Source organism: Xyrauchen texanus, chromosome 39 (assembly GCF_025860055.1).
Source record: "Xyrauchen texanus isolate HMW12.3.18 chromosome 39, RBS_HiC_50CHRs, whole genome shotgun sequence".
Lineage (NCBI taxonomy): Eukaryota > Metazoa > Chordata > Actinopteri > Cypriniformes > Catostomidae > Xyrauchen > Xyrauchen texanus.
This window is the reverse complement of record NC_068314.1, coordinates 33160120-33186415: the sequence shown is the minus strand read 5'-3', so window position 1 is coordinate 33186415 and position 26296 is coordinate 33160120. Positions and strand designations below refer to the sequence as shown.

The 26296-nt window shown below is 38.1% G+C and overlaps 1 protein-coding gene across 1 annotated transcript in view; it reads right to left on the bottom strand.

Moving 5' to 3' along the window:
* The window catches only part of LOC127632504 (ephrin type-B receptor 2-like), a 209332-nt gene that overhangs the window by 93252 nt on the left and 89784 nt on the right, over positions 1-26296 (bottom strand). Inside the window, exon 3 of the mRNA XM_052111115.1 lies at positions 23276-23960. Coding sequence (XP_051967075.1) covers positions 23276-23960 — 685 coding nt within the window. The remainder of the gene's footprint in view (positions 1-23275; positions 23961-26296) is intronic.

Sequence of the window (26296 nt, the reverse complement as noted above, 5' to 3'; positions counted from 1 at the left end):
CCTCCCAAAGGGTCAAATACCTGCTTATCAGCACAACTTACAGGTCATGCCCAGACAGGCTCAATTAGCCAGCACTTCAGCTTTGTATGGGACGGTCATTGCTTTCAGCACACACTCCATATCAACAGAACCAGGCAGAACTGACAGGCAGAACCCCACAATAGCTTGTTTGTGGCCTGTGCTGAAAGGCTAAAGTGGGATCCTAGATGAAGGATGGATTGTAGCTACATGTCTGTGACAAGGAAGAGGTCATTGTCTGGGCGTGATGCACATGCAGCTAACATTGCACCTTTGGGTTTAAAGGTTTAAGAATACTTCTCAAATGTCAAATGTTGCCTTGGATGAGATCTCAATAATAATATTTCGATATGAATTAAAACCAGGGTTTGCTGCAGTTTAAACTGAAATTTAAGACCTGTAAAGGAATATTCTGGGTTCAATACAAGTTAAGCTCACTCTACAATGTTTGTGGCATAATGTTGATTACCAAAGAAATAAATTTTGATTAATAAAAGCAAAAATCTGGGTTACAGAGACACTTAGAATGGAAATAAATGGGGTCCGATCCATATATAGCCACAAAACATAAACAATATGTGTTTACAGGTTTTTAGTATGATAAATTCACGTAACCTTTACTGTTTAAAGTTATATCCAATTTTACTACTCTGTTGCCATGGCGATGTTGCACCATAAACCCTTAACTTAAAACAACTGTTAAAAAAAAATATGATTTAAACAACTTCACAGCTCAAATAAGTATTAACTGAAGAAATAATGCAATAAAATGTTATTACATTTAAAATTATATATAAATTAATTTTTTTTATAATTTTATTAAATTATAAGCTTAAAATTTCTGCCTTCAAAAACCCTCCAAAATCGTCACTTCCATTGTAAGTGCCTCACTGTAAACCAGATTTTTGCTTCTTTTAAAGAAAAGGAGGGATTAGTTATTTATATACAGTATTATAATCAACATTATGCCACAAATGCTGTTAATTAAGCTTAACGTGTATTGAACCCGGAGTCTTATTTTAAGGCCTTTTTTTTTTTTAACAAATAAAATTAATACCATATGCCCAAAACGAAAATCCACAAGCTCAAAATAAACCATATAAAAATAAAAAAATAAATTCTGTACTAATATATCAATACATACCAATTAGAAGTTGATAAATAATGGATTTTGCTGATACTGATAATGAGGTGTTGGTAGAAAGTCGATAACCAATTAATGGACTGATGGTTTTAAAAATCGATTTAAAAAAATACAAATAATATTTGTCTTTCCCTACTGTGATTGGACGGACCCTACGTAGAGGACAATAGAGTTCAAATTGAACGGAATCCCTCATACGGTTTAGTGTGCAACCAAAATACCAATATTAAATAAACAAATATGAGATCTGGTGCATAAAGCGTTGTTTTAAACTACTGTACTGGACTGTGCAAAAGGTTTAGGCACTTGTGAAAAATGTTTCATGTTGAGGATGTCTTCAAAAATAATGACATAAATAGTTTTCATTTATCACTTAATTTCATATAAAGTCCAGTAAACATCAAAAAGCTAAATCAATATTTGGTGAGAACACTTTTGCCTTTTAGCACCAATTCTCCTAGGTACATCTGGACGCAGTTTCCTTGGGTGTTTGCAGATAGGATGTTCCGAGCTTCTTGGACAATTTATTTATTTAGGCTGTATCAATTGCTTCTGTCTCTTCATGTAATCTTAGACTGACTCGATGTTCAGTGGGGGGCTTTGTGGGGGCCATGACATCTGTTGCAGGGTTCCCTGTTCTCCTATTCTATTCTATTTGTAAAAGGAATATTTGGGAGTATAAATGTATATTTCCTTTTGACGCACTAAAGTAGCAGATATAAATATACATCTTAAGCCAAATGTTTTTGGGAAACATCTTATGTGCCTAAGACTTTAGCACAGTACTGTATATATAAGCCTGAAATACACAAGGACTCTTCTACAGATAAAGGAAACTTAATCTTACAATAACCTTCAGCATATTATAAATTAAACACTATAAAGTAAACATTTTCATATAACAAATATAAGCATTACAGCAATCACTTGCCATAAATGTCCAGCACTCACTGATTGTAAACCGCTGGAAACCCTGAATTACCATGAGCTACCCGCGTGCATGGAGAATAAGTTAATTCACTTTAAAGCATGCAGCGCATGCTGACTATTTATTTAATCCCAACATTTGGCCTTTTAATAACCACAGTAGGCCATATCTCGATTCCTATGTTTGTGTTCTCAAATTTCAATAAAAGTTAAGCTCAATCGACAGCATTTGTGGCATAGTTTTGTTTAAAAAAGAAAAACTTGAGGTCAGAGAAGTTAAAACAATGGACGTGAATGGGGCCCATTTGGGGGCCAATACGAACTTTTTCAGAAGTAAAGCCACAAGACAAACATAAACAATGTGCGTGTTAACATGATTTATGTGTGATAAAAATCACTTACCCTTTTCTGTGCAAAATTTTTGCCAATTTTACGACTTCGTTGCCATTACAATGTAATGTCAACAAACCCTAAATCCCTAAAATGACTAGGGATGTGCGAGACGTGTTGATTAAACGGTTCTGATGCTGCTAGTTGACACTGAAATTACTAGTCGGTTAATATTTCCCCCCATTAAACTGATCAAGTCCCATCTTCCATGTCTATGTGTTAATTTTGCTCATCAAAAAATTTATGCTTATGAGTAAGTAGCCTAAAAAAATTACAGTTTATTTTCAACGAGGTGCCAACTGCTTAACTGTTTAAACTATCTTTTATTCTGTGTGCACGTCGTCATGTTTAGAATACATCAGGTTTATTGTAGGCTACATCACAGGCCTATTTTTTCTATCCTATGGCTACTTTTTATAGTTAACGTTCTATACCAAACAACTGTCATATTAGATCAATGGCTAATGCATGACTGCACATGGTGAAATACACGCAACTTTTCAGCACATTGTTTTTTCTCTCGTAGATTGGTCCTGCAATTGTTTTCAATAAATATCTCTGTTAAATATTTGCTAACGTTGATTCAGTGAATGCGTGTCATGTTCTATATTTAACAATGATCATAATGCAAGGTGAGCACATCGCAGATAAATTCCCCTTTTCAGTGGAAATTAGCTTCAGATTTGGAATAGATGAAGTATTTTAAATAGGTTGCATAAAAAATATTATAATTTCTTTATGTTTTCTGAAGTTTGGTGTCTTTTTAGACTAGTTGCGTTTAAACGTCAGTGAAATTAGTCGTTCAGCACATCCATAAAAAAGACAAAAACCATTACAATTTAAACACAGCTCAAATAATACATGAGTTTTAACAGAAGAATTAATGTAAGTGCTTTTATAAAATTATAAGTTTCATATTTCTGCCTTTGAACCCTCCAAAAACCTCCAACATTCACTTCCATTGTGCCTCACTGTAACCCTTAAAGATATTTAACCTTTTCATGAGTAGGGTCTAAATTTCCCTGCAGTGCCCCCTGGAGTGAGTTAGTTTTGCATGTGACACCGCCGGTAGAGGTGTGCAGAGTGTAGATGAGTAAGATTGTGTTTGATGTATTGACTGTGCGTATAAGAGATATAAACTTTTTATTGTGGTACTTTGGTGACGAGTTGGATGTCTGTATATAAAATAAACGTATTTTGTGGTTTAAATGACTGTAAAGTATATTGTATATTATATATATATATAGACTGGAGTAACTGTTTGAGCAAATATAAATTACAGACACTTGACCAGTGCAACCTGTCAGTGCAAAAGCTGATTTGAATCTTGCAGCTTATAATGTAACTGGCAGAAACACATATGTGTGATGCTACTCTGCGGGGCACAGTTATTAACAAATCACATATATGTGACGGCACGTTTGAAAGGGTTATGACTTTTTATGGCCTTAAATTTGAGATATTTTATGACTTTTTAAGGACCTGTGGGAACCCTGTCAAACCTGTCATTGAATTCTTTAAACAAGTTAAAATATTTTAGCTCTATATTCTTACTGTATTTCAAAAATGGTCTCTGGATGCACTAACAGAGGCATTCGCTAAGCCAACAGGTCTATGAAACAAACAAACAAAATCATGTTTACAAAGCTTACGACCAATCTGAAGTGTCTTGGCTTGTGTGTATTGAGTGCTTTGATGCACTCTCGATGACTCGCCTCTCTTCCTTCATTTCTCTGGCAACAGCAACCAAAGAAAAACAAATATATTGGCATGGAAGTTGAGGCTTTCTTGAAGGATATCGTAAAATGTCAAGTGCACAATGCTATGCAAGATTTTTTGCAGTTGTTTACAAATGTGTTTTCAGACCACAATCAATGATTAAACAACTGATATGTCACTGCAACTGTTGCTGAGAATGTGATGAAATGTATTCTTTACTGCCACATGCATCTACTGCACACATTCTTGTAGTATTATTCTAGTCTTATGGAGCATAGCAAAAACAGGCCAGAGAGGGAGAGACATGGGAACGTTTTCATGGGACCATGATGTATTAATTAGCGGGATTAGTTGTGCATAAGCAACCATCATTACAACATGGAGAAGATATGTCCACCACTGTTGAGCAAATCATTCAGATGCTCGTGGCCCATTGCTCTGACTTTGTGACAGAGCGGAAGTGATCTATTGGCAAAATAGGTCACTGTGTGAAAACATGTCATGAAATAACTCTGCCCCAAATCAATATGTGACATTCTATTTATGGTAACAGGGTCATGAGCTGCCATTGCTGTATGGGGAGGGATGACATCATCAGAGCCCTGTGAGCTTCAGAGTAAGTTGGCACTTATTTTAGATGCACATGACTTCCAAATGTCTCCTCAAGTAAAGACTTCTTTCCAGTGAGAGCGAAAATTCTCCCCCGCTGCTTCTGAATGTGCCAAATTTCACTCAAAGCATCATCCATCGGCCGCGCCACTTTAAGCGCATTTTCGATTTATTACACCTGTTGTTCACTAATCACATAAAATTTTTTGCTATTGATAGTAATGATGGACTGAGGGGAACATTTCTGAAGAAATTCCATAACCATTATGCACACTTCTTCGCCTCAGCTTATTCAAGGCCGCAACACTCCAGCCAGTTTAATCTTTTCATGAGTAGGGTTTAAATTCCTCAGCAGTGCCCCCTGGAGTGAGTTAGTTTTGCACGTGACACTGCAGAGCCGGTAGAGGGGGCAGAGTGTAGATGAGAATTTTTTTTATTATTTTATTTTAATTTGTGATTTCTTGTCATAACAAAATACTATATATTATATAGTAAACATGTGAACAAATGGGTTATGCCTGCTGTCATTTTTTTGTTTTATTTATTTTGTTTTAATAGCTGTAAAAACAAATTAACAAATACTATGAGCAGTCCAGTTTGCCTATATGACATGTTTGACATCTCAGGCATTTTATGTGTTTGTGTGTGTGTGTGTGTGTGTGTGTGTGTGTGTGTGTGTGTGTGTGTGTGTGTGTGTGTGTGTGTGTGTGTGTCAGACAAGCGCTAATGTAAACAGTCTTGGCTGCGTGCATGGATAATTGCGCTCTGCCAGCATGTGTTCACTATAAGTATACAAGTTTTAAACTGTTATTGTGGTGCATTTGTTATAGTTTGGCTGTCTCTTTCATAAAACAAACATATTATATGCCTAAAAAGAATGTTTGAGTTGCTGTTTGTGTGAATGAACCGCATCTGCACCTAATCAGTAGACGTGGCTGCGTGCATGGGAAGATCACGTTTAGATATGATGGCTGTGCATATACAAGCTGTGAACTGTATCGTGGTACTTTGGTGACAATTTGGCTGTTTGTTACATAAAATAAACATATTATCTGCTTGAAAATACTCTTTGAGTAGCAGTTTGTTTGATGACTGACAACAGCTACTAATGTAAACAAACATGGCAGCACATATCTGTGGAAGATCACGTTTGATGCATTGACTGTGCGTATAAAGCTGTAAACATTTTATTGTGGTTCTTTTGTGATGAGTTGGATATATGTATATTAAATGAACTTATTCTGTGGTTCAAAAGACTGTATGAGTAACTTTTTGAGCGAATATAAATTACAGACGCTTGACCAGCACAGCCTGTGTCAGCGCAAAGCCGACAGGGCCCGTCACATATGTGTGATGGCACGTAGGAATGTGTTAAACAAGACTTGAATGGAGGGCACATAGTGATCCTTTTTGATCACCAAGAGCTGGTCAATAATGCTAATGTGTTGTCCTGTACAAAGCAATACAAAGAGAAATCTATCCTGGCCTGTGGGCTGTTCCAGTAGGAGAGAAACAGAAATTGGGAAGACCTCGAAAAGTAAGCAAAGCTAATTGAGTGGGCATGGATGCATGTGTACTGATAACAAGCACATCGAGACTTGTTATTTAATTGTTTGTTTTAACAACATTGTTAAAGCTGATGTCTGTAATTTGATTAATGTTAAATTGTCAACCTGTCCTCATTGAATCATGTTACTACACCTACAACCGCAATTACTGTAGCACATAACATTTTAATGTTTACATCACCAACTACATTTACGTGCTTATTTAAGTGCGATCATGTTGGGTGGTAGCTCAACTAACTGCATTTATTATGTAAAGGAACGGTGTACGAATCCTGAGTCGACACGTGAACTGAAAGTGTCATAGAGGCACCACAAAATGACATGCTTGCTTCAACATTTGCTTTTATGACACTATTGGTTAGGTTTAGGTTTAGGGTATGGAGGTCGTTTTGTTGATTTAAAAAACAATGAAGCATTAACCTTAAAAACATTTAACTCGCTTGTAGCGCCACACAGTGAACATTTCACCTTGGAACTGCCACAAAACGTGTAATCAACCACGTGATCTTATTTTGCAAAAAATATTAAATGTTGTTTTCAATGTTGAACCAATGCATGAGTTTGGGGCAGCATTATCTGTTTCTCTGACAAATGTCTGATTGGTGGAGTGATTGGGAAACCTGTTTAAAAATAATCAATGTTGCAATCCTGTTTAATGCCATTAGTGGCACCAAAATTACACACTACAGCTTTAAATTGTAATTCTCTCAGAATCTGTCTGAGAATGAGTGTTAGTGTGCAAACAAGGCCAACACAACTTCTTCAGAGTGTTGTGAAAAAAGCAATGTGGTCTCAAAAGCATATTTGTCATTGTTGGTTCCTCTCAACCAAGCTACAGGGGTTTGCCTTTTTTTCTGGCTTCACCAAAAAGCCTTTATGGCAGCCTTATTTTCATACTTAGCTTCCAAAATGCCAGAGAGACAAAAGAGAGTCATTAATAACAGGCTCTAATCCATTCCTGCCGGTCCTCCTGTTCAAAAGCGGGGCTGCTCGTCTGAAGCAGGCTGCCAGCTTGGTGAGAAGCAGGCTTGGTGAGCCACTGTGGTGCCACCACACAGTCTTCTGGCACTAGCTTGAGAAAAGTGAGCCACCTCGACAACTAGCATGTACAGGCGCCTCTTCACCCTTCCCAAGCCTCCCCAAATATCACTACAGCGCCAGTAGCCTTGAGATGACAACACTGGACTGAAGCAGTCAATTCATTCTTTAATACACCGTAGTACACTAACCACCCTTCTCTATATTGGTGAACAAACATCAGTTAGTTTAAGCTAATTACCACAATCGTCACTTATTTCAGTAAATATAAATGTATTTTCCTTGAAAGAAAAAAAATATGATATTGCATAAACATAATTACGGTCTTCCGCATTGGACGCATCTCGTTTTCAAGCTGGTACCACCATCATGTGGCCTCCTTATAGAAATCCTGTCCCATATACTGCAGTTCTCCAAGCACATCACAATCCACAAGGCCACGGCGATTCATAATTGGAGATCGTCCAGGCCTCACTTACCACCCCACATTCTATTCCATCATTAGAAACTGGTTATTATCGTATTAGTCTTGGAATGTTCTTTTTCATGAGAATAGAGTTAACCATCCACCGCTGTTCCACATGCAGCGAGAGATATTGTATATTCAAATGGCGATCGCACCAAATTAGTTCAGTCTGGTTTAAATATTAAAGATCTTAAAGCTGAAGAAATGCCAGCAAATCATTCAGTCGTCTGTTTTCGCCATGGTGTCCGTCAGTCTGCAAGCAGGCCAACAAACTGCAATGTTTTTCAAAGACAGTTTTGTTCGGTGTGTGCCCAAATCTTTTAGCTGAGATTGAAAATCCAAACAAAAAGAAGAAGAAAAATTTTTTATTTATACTGTGTGTTTGTTTAGCATTACTTTGGAAGGAAACAGAGAGAAGGATTACCTGGCATTTATTGCTAGTTTACAAGGAACACAAGGCTATTCATTATGTGCAGTTCTGCAGATGAATGCACTCCAGTGGCATGCTGTGTGGACCACACATATCTGTAATTCATTTAAACCATACACAAACGTATTCATTAGTTTCTATAATTATTTTAAGAAAACATTAGCCTGTTAGAATATTATGCTGTATAAGCAAATTAGCCTCAATGTATAAAAATGAAACAATGTTTTAAATGGCACCATGTATAAAGGCCTTGTCAAGCCTTCAAAAAAGAAACTATATACAGTACAGTGCAAAAGATTTAAGCACTTGTGAAAAAATTTCAAAGTGAGGATTTAAAAAAAAAAAAAAAAACATTATTACATAAATAGTTTTCATTAATCAATTAATGTCATAAAAAGTCCAGTAAACAGAAAAAGAGCTAAATCAATATTTGGCTTTAAATAAACGGCACGAATTCTCCTACTTACACCTGGACACAGTTTTTCTTGGTTGTTGGCAGATAGGATGTTCCGAGCTTCTTGGAGAATTTGCCACAGTTCTTTGATTTATTTACATTTACATTTCTGCATTTGGCAGACGCTTTTATCCAAAGCGACTTTCAGTGCACTTATTACAGAGACAATCCCCCCGGAGCAACCTGGAGTTAAGTGCCTTGCTCAAGGACACAATGGTGGTGGCTGTGGGGATCGAACCAGCAACCTTCTGATTACAAGTGATGTGCTTTAGTCCACTACGCCACCACCACTCCATATTTAGGGTGTCTAAACCTGTCTAATCTCAGACTGACCCAATGTTCAGTGGGGGGGTCTGTGAGTGCCATGCCATCTGTTGCAGGGCTCCCTGTTCTTCTATTCTATTCTATACTATTATATTATATTTGCAAAAGGAATGTTTGGGAGTTTAAAATGTATATTTCCTATTGACACACTAAAGTATCAGATATAAATAAACATCTTACGACAAATGTTTTTGAGAAACATCTTATGTGCCTAGCGACTTTTGCACAGTACTGTATATATATGTATATGAACATATAACACAGGATAGGGCAAAGCTTTGATTAAAACAAGTTCTCCTCTAGTGGACATTGTTTGCGTGTGCCAGATAAAACCACAGAAAAGTGAGAAACAAATAATTTCTCAGGACAGGATGGATTTAGTGTCTGCAGAATGTTGAACTTGGCAAGGGTTGGCGGCAAAAAAAAATTCAAACTGCGGTTTGAATTAGTTGCTCTATATTTGCTTTAGCCCGTCTAAAATGGAGTCCAAAGGAGACTCACTTTATATTTAGATTTATCTATCTCCAGGCAAACAGCAGGTGAGAATGTCACGGTATCCTCTAGAATCTAGATGAACCCCTTTTCCTAAACAAAAGTACAGCACACGGAGGTGGTGTGGAGATATCCATCTCGCAGCGTGAGGCTCTAGAGGTGTGCCGAGCCTAAGAATAGCTCATTAAATTGTGTAATTTATTTGCTTTCCAGAGCTTGGGCCAACAAAATTTTACATCCTTATGCTTGCGTAAACAAAAGAATTTACAAGCCTATTTTCTTCCTTTATAACTTCATCAAGGCATGGTGTAAAAGACCATGAAATTAGATACATTAAGTGCATCTAATGAGAAAACATATAAAAGAATAATAATAATAATAAAAAAGAAAATTCTGTCTAAAATATCTACAACTTTATTTCTAAACAAAACACTAAATAAAATATTTTGAAGACTGATCGTGCCAGTCTTCACCATCTAATGAAACCATTCAGTGGCCACTCTAAAAAGTAAAAAGCACAAAAACGTGTCCTTCCAAGTCTTTTAAAGCCATAACATAGTTTTGTCTTTGGTAGCTCTCAAATCTGTTTAGCGTTCAAACTCGCTGCATCGTGATTGGTTATGACACTAGCAAGAACCATGTGAAAGTGCAACATTGCCTGCCTAATTTTTCTGCCATTTGTTTTTTTTTCATAGGGATTGTATAAAATCCGTCATAAAAGAGTTCTAAGCCATGAAACAAACCAACCAGTTCCGAGGCGAATCACAACATTACAAACATTTATTTGAAGCAAAAAAGCATTTAAGAATCAGACAAACAGACAAAGGTACAAGAATGTGTACTTAACGCCTTTCATTAAGGAATACAATCCCATGTTGCATTGCGAATGACGTAGTCAAATTACGATTTATTTAAAATGTTTTATTATAAGTATAGAAACAATACATTGTACATTTCTTGCAAAATATTCAGATATACAGTATACAAATATATAAGTAGTTTGAATGTATACAGACACCAACTCGATTGTGTCATTCACAGCGCTTCATGGAAGTTGGTCTCTTGATTAGTGGATATTCTCTGGGTAGTGTAGTCATTTTCTACAAATTTTGCTATTCAACATGATTTTTTTTTTATTTTTATAATTAAGTTGAAATAATGCAGACTGTTGGCTTGAAAAGAAGTACAGTACATACCATTTATAATCTCATGGAGCTCACGGTAGGCCTGTCTTTAAATGTTTATTTGTTTAAAATGAATTATATGGAAAAAATCAAAGGAGAATGTTGGCGTTTAGAAAGTGAAACCCAGCATGACGTGTCTTGAAGCTCCAAGTTCAAATATACACAAGCACAAAAGAGAGTTGTGAGCTACGGTGTATGTTGAATGATTTTAAGTGAACTCCTTAAAGTGCAACTCATCCCTCATTCCTGTCCTGTCTTTGTTTATTGGGTCACTTTACAGTTGTGTAAAGGTGTGATGTGAAAAATTATAATTGTTTATATAAAACATAATTTTCTAATGTGATTGCAGTAAGAACCTCAAGTCTGTTCACGTTACTCATTCTCAACTGCAAAGCTTAAAGTCCTACAACTGTAAGAATGCACAACTTTCTACCAGTGGTGCATTTCAGAAAAGAGTGAAGTGCAATGATGGAACTTTAATGTAGGCTAGTGATCATGGAATAATCTGACAGTAATCCCTCGAGGTGTGTTTTCCAGTGATATCAACCCACTAAACTTCACTGAGGAGGGTTTTAAAGGAATCAGCTTTATTTCAAACTGAAAAGTTAGTCATAGGCAACCCTTGAGTTGTGCACAAGCAAATCCCAAATCCTACACTGTCTGTGCAAGTTTAGATTGTAAGTATAAATCACACAGTGCGCTCAAACAAAGCTCTATAGATGTGATGGCTGGGTGGTGACTGTATGTTAACAAACATAAACACAGCAACAGTTCTATCAATGAATCCAAAGGCAAACATTTCTATCTCTATTACAGTTCATGTGGCTTGGCAGCAAGTTGGGCTCTGTTCAACTCGCACTGTTTATAGCATCAGGTCTTAATTGTCCGAATTTCTACCATGTGTTGTTTTTTTTTCCTCTTTGGTCCCTTACTCCCAAAGCTTTTACAACACACTTTAAGCAACAAAATACTGTACGCTGAGGGAGCTTGCTTTTTGGAGAGCACTCTCCGAGAGGATAGACGTACAGTGTCTGAAGAGTTGACTGCTGATATTAAAGCAGTATGTCATCCCAACTGTGAGGCGTCCATTACGGATGATCCAGTCAAGGGGTGAACACATGCTCTTATCTTCTGCCCTTCACCCACTTTCTTGTTTAATCTTTAATCATCATAAAGACGGGAGGGGGGCTGGAGACATCATGGAGGAGCAACTTTTGTCAGCAATGGTTTCTTATTTTAGAACCATTAATACTCTGGGTTACCATGAAGGGAAGGAGGACATATGTCTTTATATATATATATATATATATATATATATATATATATATATATATATATATATATAGTCTATAGTCTATCTGTCTGTCTATCTGTCTGTCTGTCTATCTATCTGTCTGTCTCTCTCTGTCTGTCTGTCTCTCTGTCTATCTGTCTGTCTGCCAGTCTGTCTATCTATCTGTATGTCTCTCTGTCTGTCTGTCTATCTTTCTAACTGTCTGTCTGTCTATCTATCTATCTGTCTGTCTCTCTCTGTCTATCTATCTGTCTGTCTGTCTCTCTGTCTATCTATCTAACTAGCTGTCTGTCTATCTATCAACCTATCTATCTAACTATCTGTCTCTCTCTGTCTATTTATCTGTCTGTCTCACTGTCTATCTATCTAACTGTCTGTCTGACTATCTATCTGTCTGTCTGTATATCTATCTGTATGTCTGTTTATCTGTATATCTATCTAACTGTCTGTCTATCTATCTATATGTCTCTCTGTCTATCTATATAACTGTCTATCTGTCTATCTATCTATCTATCTATCTATCTATCTATCTATCTATCTATCTATCTATCTATCTATCTATCTATCTATCTATCTGTCTGTCTATCTGTCTGTCTCTATCTCTATCTATCTGTCTGTCTGTCTGTCTCCCAGTCTGTCTATCTATCTGTCTGTCTCTCTGTCTGTATATCTATCTGTCTGTCTGTTTCTCTGTCTATCTAACTGTCTGTCTGTCTGTCTGTCTTTCTATCTATATGTCTCTCTGTCCATCTATATAACTGTATGTCTGTCTGTCTATCTATCTATCTACCATCTGTCTGTCTCTCTGTCTATCTATCTAACTGTCTGTCTGTCTGTCTGTCTATCGATCTACCTATCTGTCTGTCTGTCTCTCTCTGTCTATCTGTCTGTCTGTCTGTCTGCCTGTCTATCTAACTATCTATCTATCTGTCTGTCTGTTTGTGAAAATAATTTCACAATGCAAAACATCTTAATGGGCCTAAAAACAGGGTTTACTTTCATCACTTAAACTCTAATTTCCAAGTATTATTTTATTTTCATTTTGGGTTGTAATATGACATTTCTTGACAGTATTTCATGAGATTAAGCCAACAATATTTTCTCTTTCTTCTTACATATTGGACAATGTAGCTACAATTGATTGACAATTGCTAAATCAGTTTATTCATCAATCAGACATCAGAAGACTACAGAAGACAGTTCGGTCTGCTGAGCGGATTATTGGTTGCCCCCTGTCCACCCTTCAAGAACTATAGACTTCCAGAGTGAGGAAAAAGGCTGGTAAAATCACTCTGGACACCACTCACCCAGCCCACTTCCTTTTTGAACTGTTGCCTTCTGGCTGACGCTTCAGAGCTCTGAACACCAGAACCGTCAGGTACAGGAACAGTTTTTTCCCTCAGGCCATCCATCTCATGAACAATTAAAACTGCCCCATTGAGCAATAATTATGTGCAATACACAGTTAAGTATTTTTGTTCTTTATATAACGGATTTGTAATAGATATGCACTACGTGTGTGTGTGTGTGTGTGTGTGTGTGTGTGTGTGTGTGTGTGTGGGTATGTATGAAGGTGTGTGTCTGAGTGTATGTACACATATGTATAATTATTTATTTTTATTATTCGTTTTTTTGTTTTAAATTATCTATGTCTTGCTGCTGTTTTATATAGTTTTTGTATTGTTGTGCACTGGAAGCTCCTGTCACCAAGACAAATTCCTTGTATGTGTAAGCATACTTGGCAATAAAGCTGATTCTGATTCTGATTTATTCTACTCTTCAATGACACTGAATCCAACCTCTACTAAATGTTCACTTGACTCACATGTGGAGTGCATTTCACTGAATTACTGAAGACCTTAACATACAGTGTAATGAGATCTCATAAGTGATCTTTGTGAGGTTATATGACAGAGCAGGAAACGAAACACTTTGTAGCCTACAGCCTTCTGTGTATGGCTGAGGGTCAACTGAGTGCGAACAACTGGAATCCTCCAGCGAAGATAATCACAGCATGACACAGATAGCAGCCCTGGCCTCAGACTGGAATGAGATCCATCTACCAAAATCTTCTGAAAAGGCTTGAAGTGTAACAAATTCCAAGCCCTTCACTAACCTCAAATGTCACTCAAGGTTAAGGAATTGCAATTTATATTGGCTTGCATGTCAGTTGAATTCATTCATCACCAGTCACAGTAGTAACGGCACAACAGCTGTACTGCTATTTGAGCCTGATTTCTTCACCAGAATCGAATGGTATTTGTGACAAAACATGCCCTCTTTTCTCTAGTCCCTTGTTACGTATTTGCCAGCGGTTAGCAGACATTTCAGAAGACAAATGCCTTGTTTCTTTTCTCTGACCCATGGAGAACTGATACTGTATCCTGTGCAGGCCTTCCAGTGGCACATCTGGCAGAGTATGAATCTGAAGAGATGAAAGAGAACTCTGGCATGCTTGAAAAACGTCACATATATGACAGGATTTATTATTGTTTTTTTCACATTTTGGCTTCAGAAGGGGATCAGAACCTCATGTCCCCTTGGCCCACCCATAGGAAATATAAACACAAATGAGATCTCATTAATGTCTTAATAGTTTCTCCTCAACAAAAGTGAGTTTAAATGGGAAGCCAAATTAGATTTTTGCACAGGTCTCCTGCTTCTTTGATGTTTCTCCCGAAAGAGACGCAGCAATTTCATGTGTCCTCGAGAGTTTAAGAAGAGATCTCAACAATGACTCAAACTTTGCTCAGATTTGCCAAAGTACCAAGATCAATGGCAATTTGTGACAATGCAGGTTACCACAAAAATGTATTTGACTCTCCTTTTCTGTACATTTACATTTACATTTATGCATTTGGCAGACGCTTTTATCCAAAGAGACTTACAGTGCACTTATTACAGGGACAATCCCTCCAGAGCAACCTGGAGTTAAGTGCCTTGCTCAAGGACACAATGGTGGTGACTGTGGCGATCAAACCAGCGACCTTCTGATTAACAGTTATGCGCTTTAGCCCACTACGCCACCACCACTCCATGCTTTACAAAAAGCAACAATCTATGTTGCAGTGAAGCACTTATAATGGCTGTGAATGGAGCTAATCCATAAACGTATACTCAGTATAGCCACAAGACACAAACAATATGATGTTAACATGATTTTAGTGTGATAAAAATCGCTTATGCTTACTAATCTTTTCTGTGTAAATTCATATCTAATTTAAAAATGTTGTTGACATGATGACATAGCCTAAAGCGTAGACTAAAATGCCAGTAAAAAGTGAAGATTTAAACATCACAGCTCAAATAATACTGTTTTAACAGAATAATTCATGCATTTTTTTATAAAAATAAAATAAAAATAAATGGATTTTCCCTCTGTGGCAGGGCGGAGGGCGGGGCCGGGTCGTGATCATACACTCCCGGTCCCTTATCAGGCTAATCAAGCCTCCGAGAGGGATAAAGGCAGACTGCGGAGGATTGTGCGGGAGAGAGAGATCGTTTACGGACATGTCCGTCATGTGGGTGTGTTTGTCTTTTAAGTTTCTCATTAAAATATTATTTATATTGACAAGCCGGTTCTTGCCTCCTCCTTTCCATTGATCCCTTTACACCCTCCAAAATGGCCCCATTTAATTCCATTGCAAGTGCTTTGCTGTAACCTCCATTTTTGCTTTTTTGGAGAGACAAGTCTAAATAATTTTTGTAGAATTCAAGATTGTTCTAAAAATGTTGTTGATTAAGCTTAACTTGTATTGTACCTGGAATATTCCTTTATGCACATTATATCCCCAATTCTCATTACTGTAACAGTAAAAGAGATGCTATTGTACGATGATCCTTTAACATTAAAATCATCAGACAAAGTTGATATTTCAGTGAACTGTGAACTCCACTGGGTTTAAGAGCAAAATCTGAGAAACCTTTTTCCGCCTCTGTGTAGCTGTGCTGGGAGAAAACCATTCCATCAGCATACACCTATTCTCCATTAGATTTTTGTCTGCCTTGAGCTCAGACAAACGTATGAGACCGGCGACCGGCAAGGTGTCCCGAAAGAAAGACAGGCGTGAGTAATCCCTCTCATAGGGCAATAATCGGCGCCCCACAGAACAGCGATTTCTGCCTCTGAAGATGGGCCGCCAACAAGTCAAATCCCAGTGGAGATGTGAGCTAATGACTGGCTGCTCGGAGATGCATGTGGAACAAGTTAACACATTATGCTCCCTGAGCTCTTGGCTGTTCCCAGTCGTTTCAGTATGGCGTTATCACTTTCAAGGGAGTGATGAATGTGCAGAGAGAATAACGACAAGCGCTCTTCAATGGAGCAAGTGTGGGTGAGCGAGTGGTGGATATCTTTAGCTTGAGAAATGTTACATCTATTCTGCTTCAGAGAGGATGATAAAAAAAAACACCTGGACAAGCTGAAATCTCCATTACAGCTAGGCAACAAGAAATAAAAGTGTATCACTACTCCCCTGAGTCTCAGTAGTGGGTAGACTGCTCCTATGATACGTGTGATCCTAATCCTTGGCTAGCGCAGAGGAATCTTTACTTTCTGGCCATGGGGCCGCAAGCAACAAGTCGTGTGGACTTGACTTGTTGGTTTTACCGTGTGTCTTTGAGCTCTTTGTTATGCTCCCAGTCGCAGAGCAAGCTCTAGAGTGAACAATTCAGCATGACAGGGTTTAATTTCACTGCTTAACTCTTTCCCCGCCAAACACTGAATTTTCCGGGTTTTATGAAAAAAACGCTTCCCCGCCAAACACGGAATTTTCCGGGTATCCGTGTTTTAGGTGGTATACGGTAAGGAAGACCCGCACGCATGTTTTGAAAGAGTACGCAACTCTTTGATCAAAGAAACAGACTGCGATCGTCTCAAACGTGAAGTGGAACACCATACTAATACTAAAGCACTTGTTTGATAAAAATGCCTTTTTATCAGCTTTTTGTCCGAAATGTTGTTTTTGACAAAACCTACCTCTGTTCAAGTGGCAATAAAAAAAGAACAAATGAAGATAAAATAAAATCGTTTTTTTTTTTTGCCTAAAAGCAGAGGCTCAGATCTTTATTTTGATATATAGCATCTTCATATCTTCATGGAAGAAAATATTCTGCGGGCCATTAACATTTAGAGAAAATCGTCAAAAACCCTGGCGGTGGCTGGCAACTTTTTTTAAAAACGCTGGCGGGGAAAGAGTTAATGTCCTTTACTTTCCCAATTAGAGGCCAGGCTACAGGGTTTGCAACAGCAGTTACACGTGTGGATGTAAGCTGTCTGAAAATGGCTGCTGGGAGGCCAAATTGTAAGTGTTCACTAAGTGAGGAACAAGGCTGAAAAGTGGAGAGGTTTGTATTTCGTTGTGGGCATGCTTATTTTAAATGTGTGTATGTATCTGTCAGCATGAGATAATGCAGAAAATTGCTGAAGGGGAAGTGCGGTAAGAGCCCACTTCAGTGAAATACTGTTAGAATCCAATGCTTGCACTTGAATTTTTTGACAAAAAGCATTTTTATTAATATCCAAAAATACTTTGTTGTCAATTTTAAATTAAATCAACATTATGGATATCGCAATTACTTTAAGGTCATTTTTTTATTGGCATAAGTTTCCCAAATACAGTAGGCATGAGAGCATTAAAAGATATTTTAATAGAGTCTCTGATTTAAATTTCAGTATAAAGCATGCCAAAAAGCTTATTTCAAACAGTTAATTTCCTTGAACCGGTTCAAAACTCGCTTGCATATTTGAGTTAGAATGCTTTAGTAAAAATATTTGAAATATCTGGGGAAAATACCTTGAACTAACTGTTTCTTCTTGCTTATATTATATGAACCTACTTGATTTAATAGTTATTTGGTCTCTTAAGTAAAAATGAAAATTTCAGGATATAAATATTAAACAATGTATAAATATTTAGCCATATTGCCCTGACCTACAGTACTTTCAATTTGTAAAAGCCATTTATTATTTTAACTTTGTGCACATAATTCAAACTTTTGATATAGGCAAGCTTCAAGGTGATATGAGCGAGAAAAGTTCATAATCAGGTTATTAAAAAAACTCAAAGAATATTCAGTCTTGTTACCAATTTAACACCGGAGATATCTCAGGCCATGTCTACACTAATTCGTGAAAAAAGTTTGAAACTGATTAAGTTTAAGTTTATATCAGGTTTTCGAAAGTCTATGTTGTCAATGGAGAAAAAACCTGTTCTAGTGTGGATAAAAAGTGTGTAAATATTGCAAAATCAATGCATTTTCAAACTAAAATGGATTTGCCTGGACATGGCTTGAGCCATATTGAATAGAAACATCAACTGGAAAACTGTCTGGAAAAAGTAATTTTGTGTTAATACTTCAATGTTTCCTTTTTTTAAAGAAATGCTTTAGTTTTTGTTCTACAACATGACAGATGTGTTGTGACATATTAAAACCAAACATTCATTTCTATGGAGATGGTTTGATCGATTGGGGAAAATGCCTCTGCAAAGCCCTTTATTTGATCATGGATGGCTGAAAGAAGATAATGGGACAAATGTTTATTTTGCTTCGTATTTTGCACTGAGCTTCTGGGATTTCAGCTTGGCCAAAATCACGGCAGTGTCCCACGCCTACTGTTAGCCAATCAGAGCTATCATTAAAAGCAGATGCACCATGGGAAATAAAAGGAGCCACAGTGGTGCCTTGGCATCGTGATGATTTCTTCTCTAAAGCCTCGTCCATATGGAAGATAGCCAGGATCATGAATTCAGAGGGATACTACTGTTCTTATTTAATGTCAGCATCTTCCGCAGTCCTTTACTCCTGCCCTCGACCTCCTATTTCATGTAGTCATGGTTGTGTTCAGGTTTTTATCTGGACTTACTGTAAGATTACTGCAAAGCCGAGTGCCTTAATCTTCTGGCAATGAATGTGCCAACACTCAGTTGTCTCCTTGTAATTCAAGCCCAAAGTTGTGGTGGGACGGCAGAGTTAGGTTGTGAATTATTCATAGCGTTGTTATTTATGTTTTGTCCTGCCACAAAGCCGTCTGCTTTAGCATTTTACCATCAATAGCTTTGAGGGATTTCCTGTATATAATATGTCTTAAATTTGGATGCCATAAATGTAATGCTTATATCGAAAGAAACATATTTCACTTTGAGGGATGCTATGCTTTATCATTGCTGGGTCATAAATAAATTGTTGTGGATCTTGACTGTGTGACCACCACATTCCTGTATGAGTAATGTTTACCACTGCTTGCTTTCTTTCATCAGTAATGTGACGGGGAAGGCCTGGCTATTCCTTACCGACTCGCATTCATGAGAACTTCTTAACAGGTGGAGGGTCTGCACTCTATCAGATTTTCCAAAGCAAGTACTTCGTCTTTCATCGACAATGCTATGCAGCTTAAAGTACCTTCGCCAACATGTCAAAGTGCATGATTGGAGAGTCCCCCGTGCTGCTGCATTTGATTGTGTTTATCTATCATTTGATAGATGTTTATACATATTGGCCGTGCATCGTAGTACATTCCAAATGTTCTCTGCTCTCTACAGTAAGCAACAAAGTCCCAAAATCTGTACCAAAACCAGTGTTCTTCAGAAGTAGGTGATCAGATTACAATTAGGAAAAATATATGAATATTGTTTGAGAAGCTAGATCCCATAGGCATGAACTTGTCTGCTATTATGAGAAGTCTGCATCCATTTCAAATGAACACATTAGGTGTGTTTCAAAACTTAACGAGCTGCCTCCGGAGGTTGTATTTGAAGGCGTCACTATCGACGCAAAGCCTGTTTCAAAAGGTATGTAAGGTAAGATGTGCTACCTCAAAAGAATTATCTAATATGGCAGACGAAGCAATGGGAATTTTGGTTATAAATAGACCTATAATCCATTCAATACTGAAAAAAATACATATAAATTGTTTAAAGTGATAGAAAACTGGCTATTTCACCCAAAAAGTGGAGCTGGCCTTTGTATTGCATGTAGAATAGGCCACATACGAGGCTCTGTTTCAGTTAGAATGCTACCTAAGCAGGGAGTGAGGCAGCACACATGGTTTTGGAAAAGACCCAATCTGTGCACAAGACCCTGTGTGTCTCAATGAAATCAGATCTGTCTTTATAAAGTGCATTTTTGCTCATGGAACCTGGCTTGCTTCATTTATTTCCAGCACCTCCCTGGAAGGAAATGTAATATTGTTAGTAAAATTATTTCAATTCACTGACAAGAAGCCAAAGCCATCACAAGCATAAATAAATTGGTATGTTGTCAATATTTTGACAGACGTCATGGCGAAGATTAATTAGCTGTTGAAGCCATTAATTGAAACATGCGTAATTACATGCTCTGTCATAGCGAGGCGTTGCAATAAAGTGTTTGCTGGGTTGCAAAAGGAGCTGTGAGACAGATCTTTCATCTGCAGATCTTATGATTGCTTTTTGACCTCCTGCAACCCACAATGTAAGGGGATACCACAGTGCCCCGGTGCAAACATCTTTCAGAAATCAATTAATTACGCCCCAACTCTCGGCAGTTAAAAAGCACCTCTTTCTTGCATCAACCCGTTCCCCGATCCCTGACCACAGTCCTGACATTGTCTCACGCAGTGGTATCAGCTTTCCTCTGCCAGAGAGATAAATGGCTGGATGAATTAAAAGCAGACCTCGATCAAAACCACTTAAGTATAATGGAGGCAGCTGCTGTCAATAATCTTTTTTCATCTTAAATGATTTTATATTGTTTTCTTTGTACTTTTTTTTTTTCCAGCTAGAGCCTTGGGCCTCATAACTTTTGAATGTCCTCATAAATAACAGCGCATTTAACTACCATGCCACCACGACATTCTCATTCAGAGCATCCTCTTCTTAGAGCATCTATGGAGTGATGACAACACGTACTCTGACATCGGGCGGCGGTAGAGCAATTGCAGAAGATGATGAGTGCCTTTCATAAAAGCAGTCCAGGACTAATAGTTGCACATCTGGAGTTGCATGTGTACTGTATCTCAATTTAAACTCAGATTTTCTCAGCTAAGCAAGCTTGATTTTGTGCGAAGTTGTGTTCAAAAATGTGTCTGCAATTCACACACAATGCAAGTACGCACTGCATTCTCAACTCTGCCGCAAGGAGCGCTATTGTTGACATTAGTGTGAACTTTTCGCTTTTATGTTGAGTTTTCTATCTCAAGTCAACTGCTGTCTTGGCGGTGCAACAGTTTGATGAGAATTGTGTTGAGCAATTAAGGTAAAGTCAACATATTTATAGCAGCTTACCTGAATAATAACAAATCCAGTGTAACAGCACAGACTTTTGAAGGTAACTCTATCGCCCCCTTGAGTACCAGGTTTGTTACCACCACAGTAATGCAAGAACAAATGTTATGAATGGTCATTCGGATTGCACTTTGGCATTGCATTGGTTGGCCAAGTGCTTGCATCTGCATACATGTATCAATATCGTGGTCACAATACGATAATATTGCAATTATGTTTAGAGTACCATATTTTCCAGAAATAAAGTCTCACATAAATATAAGTCACACCTGGTAAAAAAAAATGGCAGTGTTAAGAGGAAAAAGACACACAGAGTTTGGCAGATGTTGCATGCAGCAGGCATTAGGACCCGGGAATCGGCAATATTCATGCCCTTTATTCGCTCAGCATGTCAGAGGATCTATGCATCGTATCACAGTGTTTTGGGGCTTGTTTTAATCGAGAACTTCTGCTTTTAGTAATCATGTAACAGAATTTCAAATTCTGTTTATGTTTCATAAAAATACTCAGAATAGGCTACTTTATAATGCTACTACCGTCTCTATGACTGCATTGACATTATTTAGTTCATGGGACAATAAATGGTAATAAAGGCCCGATTTGCACTCTATCACCCATTTGCAATCAGGTTCTACAGTTGTGCAATATTATGAAATATTGCTCAATGCATTAATATCCCATAGTGCTTTATGAATATGAGCTAAATGCTCAGTGATAAGGAGGATCATTATTGTCTCAGTTAGGAGTAAAAGTCTTTGTCAGGAAAACACTGACAGTTTAACACTGACGTGTGAACGACTTGTTTGTTTTGGTTATGAGCTTCTCCATTAGTCGCTCAAAACGTAATTGTTTTTAAATCCAGCAGTTTACAAAGATACCTCAGTCCAAGCAAACCCTTGGGATATCAAAAGCCATAGTAAATTACATAAGGGTCAAAAACTACCAAATGTGTATAATTATGTAGGCTCTTCAATTTGGAGTACACTGGTCTACGTTTTTTTTTATAAGCAGGTGCTCCTGACAGAAGATTCTGACCGTTCTCGTGAACTGTCATTGAATGCATATCGGCAGAGCGCCACCCTGCTAGTGCCTGCAATGAGCGGCTATTATCACAGCTTATCCTGGCCGAGACGGGGAACTGGTGTGGTAATTACAGCCAGGCTTAGGAAGAGATTGAGCGAATGTGTGAGTGTGCGTCTGTAAGTATGAGAGGGTGCATGTGTGAAAAAGAAGAAGGGGGGTGTGTGAACGCAGGTGGGCATTTTATTGTGTCGTCTGTGTCAGTGTGGAGCCTGTCTGCATGCTGGCGTTGCTGTGGGAACAGGACTCGCCGTCGGGCGAAATGAGAGCTCCCGCTGCAAAATGAGTTGAATTACAGGTGAGGCAGGCTGAAGGAGAGGACCACTGGGACTCAGCCAAGAAACGATCGATACACTCACACACTGACAAAGAGCCATCCTACATCAACGCTGCACAGGGATATTGTAAAAACATGAAGGTGTCTGAGTTGCCTGGGAAAAACTACAATATTCTGTAAATAGCGGGACATTTCTAGAGCTCCTGCGTGCTTAAAATGAGCTTGTGGAAAAAATGCACATGGTTTTTGAGAAGCCTAAAAACATGAAGTGTGATCAATATCATCATTTTTTGGCAGTTTGTTTTCCAAATGGTAGATCCAAAAACCATAATGAAACAATAACCGCTATGTACCGAATGTTCTCCTCTGTCGTAATGGTGCAATATTGTAATGCATCATATTCTTCAGTGAGCATTTGTGCTCACACTGATATAATGAGAATACAGTAGTATGAACCGAATTCCAGAATTCAAAGACCACAGACAGAGAGTGTGTTCTGTTTCTCAATTCCTCAGGATCATAAGCAACCGTGACCTAACAATTTGAGTTTTGTGCAACATGAAAAGATCACAACAGATTAAGAGATGAGAGAGCTTACCTCTGCAAACAGTTCCATTATCCACAGCTTCATGACCAGCTTTACACATACAGCGGCCAATAGGAACCATCCACTCTCCGTCTCCATTACAGTACAGCTTAATGGGAACATCGACCTCCTCGGCATTAGGGATGCAAACTCCCCTCGATGCCACCAGGGAGGTGCTCTCAGCGCCTGAAAGCGTCTCCTGAAATATCGCTCCATTCCGAATGGTCCGAGGGCACTTCCTGTAGAACACTCGCACTGCAATCAGCGACATGCATCCGCCATAGTCCTGAAAGGCTAGGTAAAAACCGTTACGGGAGACAGGTCCAAAACTGCGCACCTCTGTATTAATCTTCATTACGCGTCCACCCAGGTCTACTTGTGAGAAACTCTCGTCGGCTGCAATGGTATCCACCTTTATCCAAGGGTTTTCCATCCAAGGGGGAAATACTTTGGTGGCCGTGTCGGACTCTGATTCATAGTAGTACAGGTTAAAAGTTTCTTTACAGGAACCCGGAACTCTTGGGATGCTGCTGCAGTCTCGCACTGAGAATTTCATCTCTACATGAATGCGTTGAGCTCCTCTCCGTCGGATGTACTTGGTGCGGACCCAGTTATTTTGGTTGGCATCGAAGACATTACACACCTGATAGGTACGAATGGTGTTCATATGCTCATCGTAGCCACTCACCTCTTCCCACTAAGAGATGAAAATAGAAAACAAAGAATAACACATTTGTTTTGTAGCACCAACCCTCACTATCAGGTACAGGTAGAACAAAATTGCTTTTATTCGGGATCCCTGCTCTGATACCTGACTCGAGCCTGACAGTACCCAACAAGTTTTTCAAGTATAATTTCAAGTCAGGTCAGTTTTGTAATTACTGAAAAAAATATTATTATTATTATTATTATTATTATTATTATTATTATTATATATATATATATATATATATATATATATATATATATATATATATATATATATATATATATATATAGTGGCTTTAGAATCCAATATTTTGTTTATTCCCATATTACTGAACATAAGACAATTATTGGGCTACAGTCCACAGCAATCCATTTTGCAAATGTAATTCTTCAATCAGTCTGAGATTTATTATAAGGGCTTGTCTAAGGATATATCAATGTACACATGTGTCAGACAGACACTCTTGGAGTGTCTCACTTTGGTTGTGTTGCATGATAAACATACGGTTTTTTTAGTCGCTGTCAAGTAGTTTGAAAAACACGCCTTGCGATCCCTGCGTTCGTATTTGTGCTCTATCAAGCTGTGTTTGAACATGAGAACGAAACTCATCTTGTACTGTCTGCTGTCAGTAAGAATGCTTTGTTCTCTGAACCAGATGTGTGTTGCCTATACAGCTGGAGTATCGCTTACTGCCCCCTGGAGAAAACAGATGGTACTTCAAGCTTGAATTGCTCCGATGGAAGAAATGTTCCTTAATAAAGTCCAGAGACTAAATAATCAGTGTATGTATATACTGTATATATATGTATAAGCAATATCACACAAGCAAAAGTGCGATATGTCCCTATATATTTTTTGAGTGCCATAGGAATTCACAGCCAGGGCTCGACATTAAGGCTTGTCCGCTTGTCCGGGACAAGTGGATTTTTTGTAGGACAAGTAGAAGAGAAAATTAGTTGTCCGACCGGACAAGTTAAATTTCAAACAAAATAAAATGCCATGTTACTTCACGTTATGTGCCACTCATTACGTCTATTTTACAGATTTAATTTAATCGATTTGAAACTAACAAATTTTTTTTGTTGATTTTTTTTAAATTGATTTTGACGCATATCCAAGGGTTTGTGCGGAGTGTGGAGCGCGCACTGCATGGAACAGAGGCGCGGGCGCGAACACTTGCGTTTTCCTATCAACAGTGGAAACAACTTAAATACTCTATCATTTCTGGTCATACTGAAAATAATAATACATAATTTGCAACTACTTTTATTTGTGTAAACTCACAATAACAAGAAAACGTGCTTTTGCAAAATAAAATAAAACAATCAGGTGTGCTTTCATGGTCTCCGTGAACTGAAACTGAACTGAAACAAAATATAGTCTATGTAACGTTAGGCTAAAGCTTGAAATGTCCACTTTTAAAGAACCAATTCGAATCGAAAGAAAATAGCCTAACGTTACCGTCTGATTATGCAATCCATATGAATTTCTCTCTAAAGGCGCATCCGCTTTACATCGGAGATGGAGGTATATTTCCAGCAAACACTGATTTAGAAAACATTAAAATGCCTCGTTATTTTTTCAGGTTATAAACAGACTGTTTATAAATCACCTATAGCCTAAATTACCTCTCTGTATATGGTTCGAGAGTATGGCTCTTCTCATTCAGCACTGCGGGAAAAATATCATTACCGGGTTTGGCCAATTCTCGCGGTTTTTGACGAGGTTTTGGGCTGGAAAACCTTGCTGGCAGCAGTGGTGGAGAGTTATGTTTCTTCAGGCTCCGCAGCCCGGCCAAGCGCCAGGAAAAGCTCCAAAAACAAGAAGTCACCTTAAACCAACAACATACGAATTAAAACGGGAACGAAATTTTTTAACCAAATGGAAAGATGAATTCGACTGGGTTATTTATGAAGACGGAGTAATGTTCTGTGGCGTCTGTCGGGCGCAACCCAACCTGGCTGACAAGTAAGTGACGTTAGCTAGCTAACTTAGCGTCGGCAGCTGTGTAGCTACTGTAAGCAAGCATTAAAGCATTAGTTCACCTCAAAATGAAAATTCCATCTAATTTTCTCCTCCAACTTCAAAATCGTCCGACATCTTTGTTTTATTTTATAATTATTAATAAAAAAATAATATATCGTGACGTTTCCAACGTCGCAGACAGCACAAGACCAACAATTGTGGTTATAAAAAGTATAAATATTTTTTGACACTCCTGAAAATTTACTTGGTCCTGCCAGTCAGCACAGCTGTGTGTGAGAGAGGGTTCTCAACCATGAAACGGATCAAGTCCGACTGGAGGACCAGCCTCAGCTCAGTCC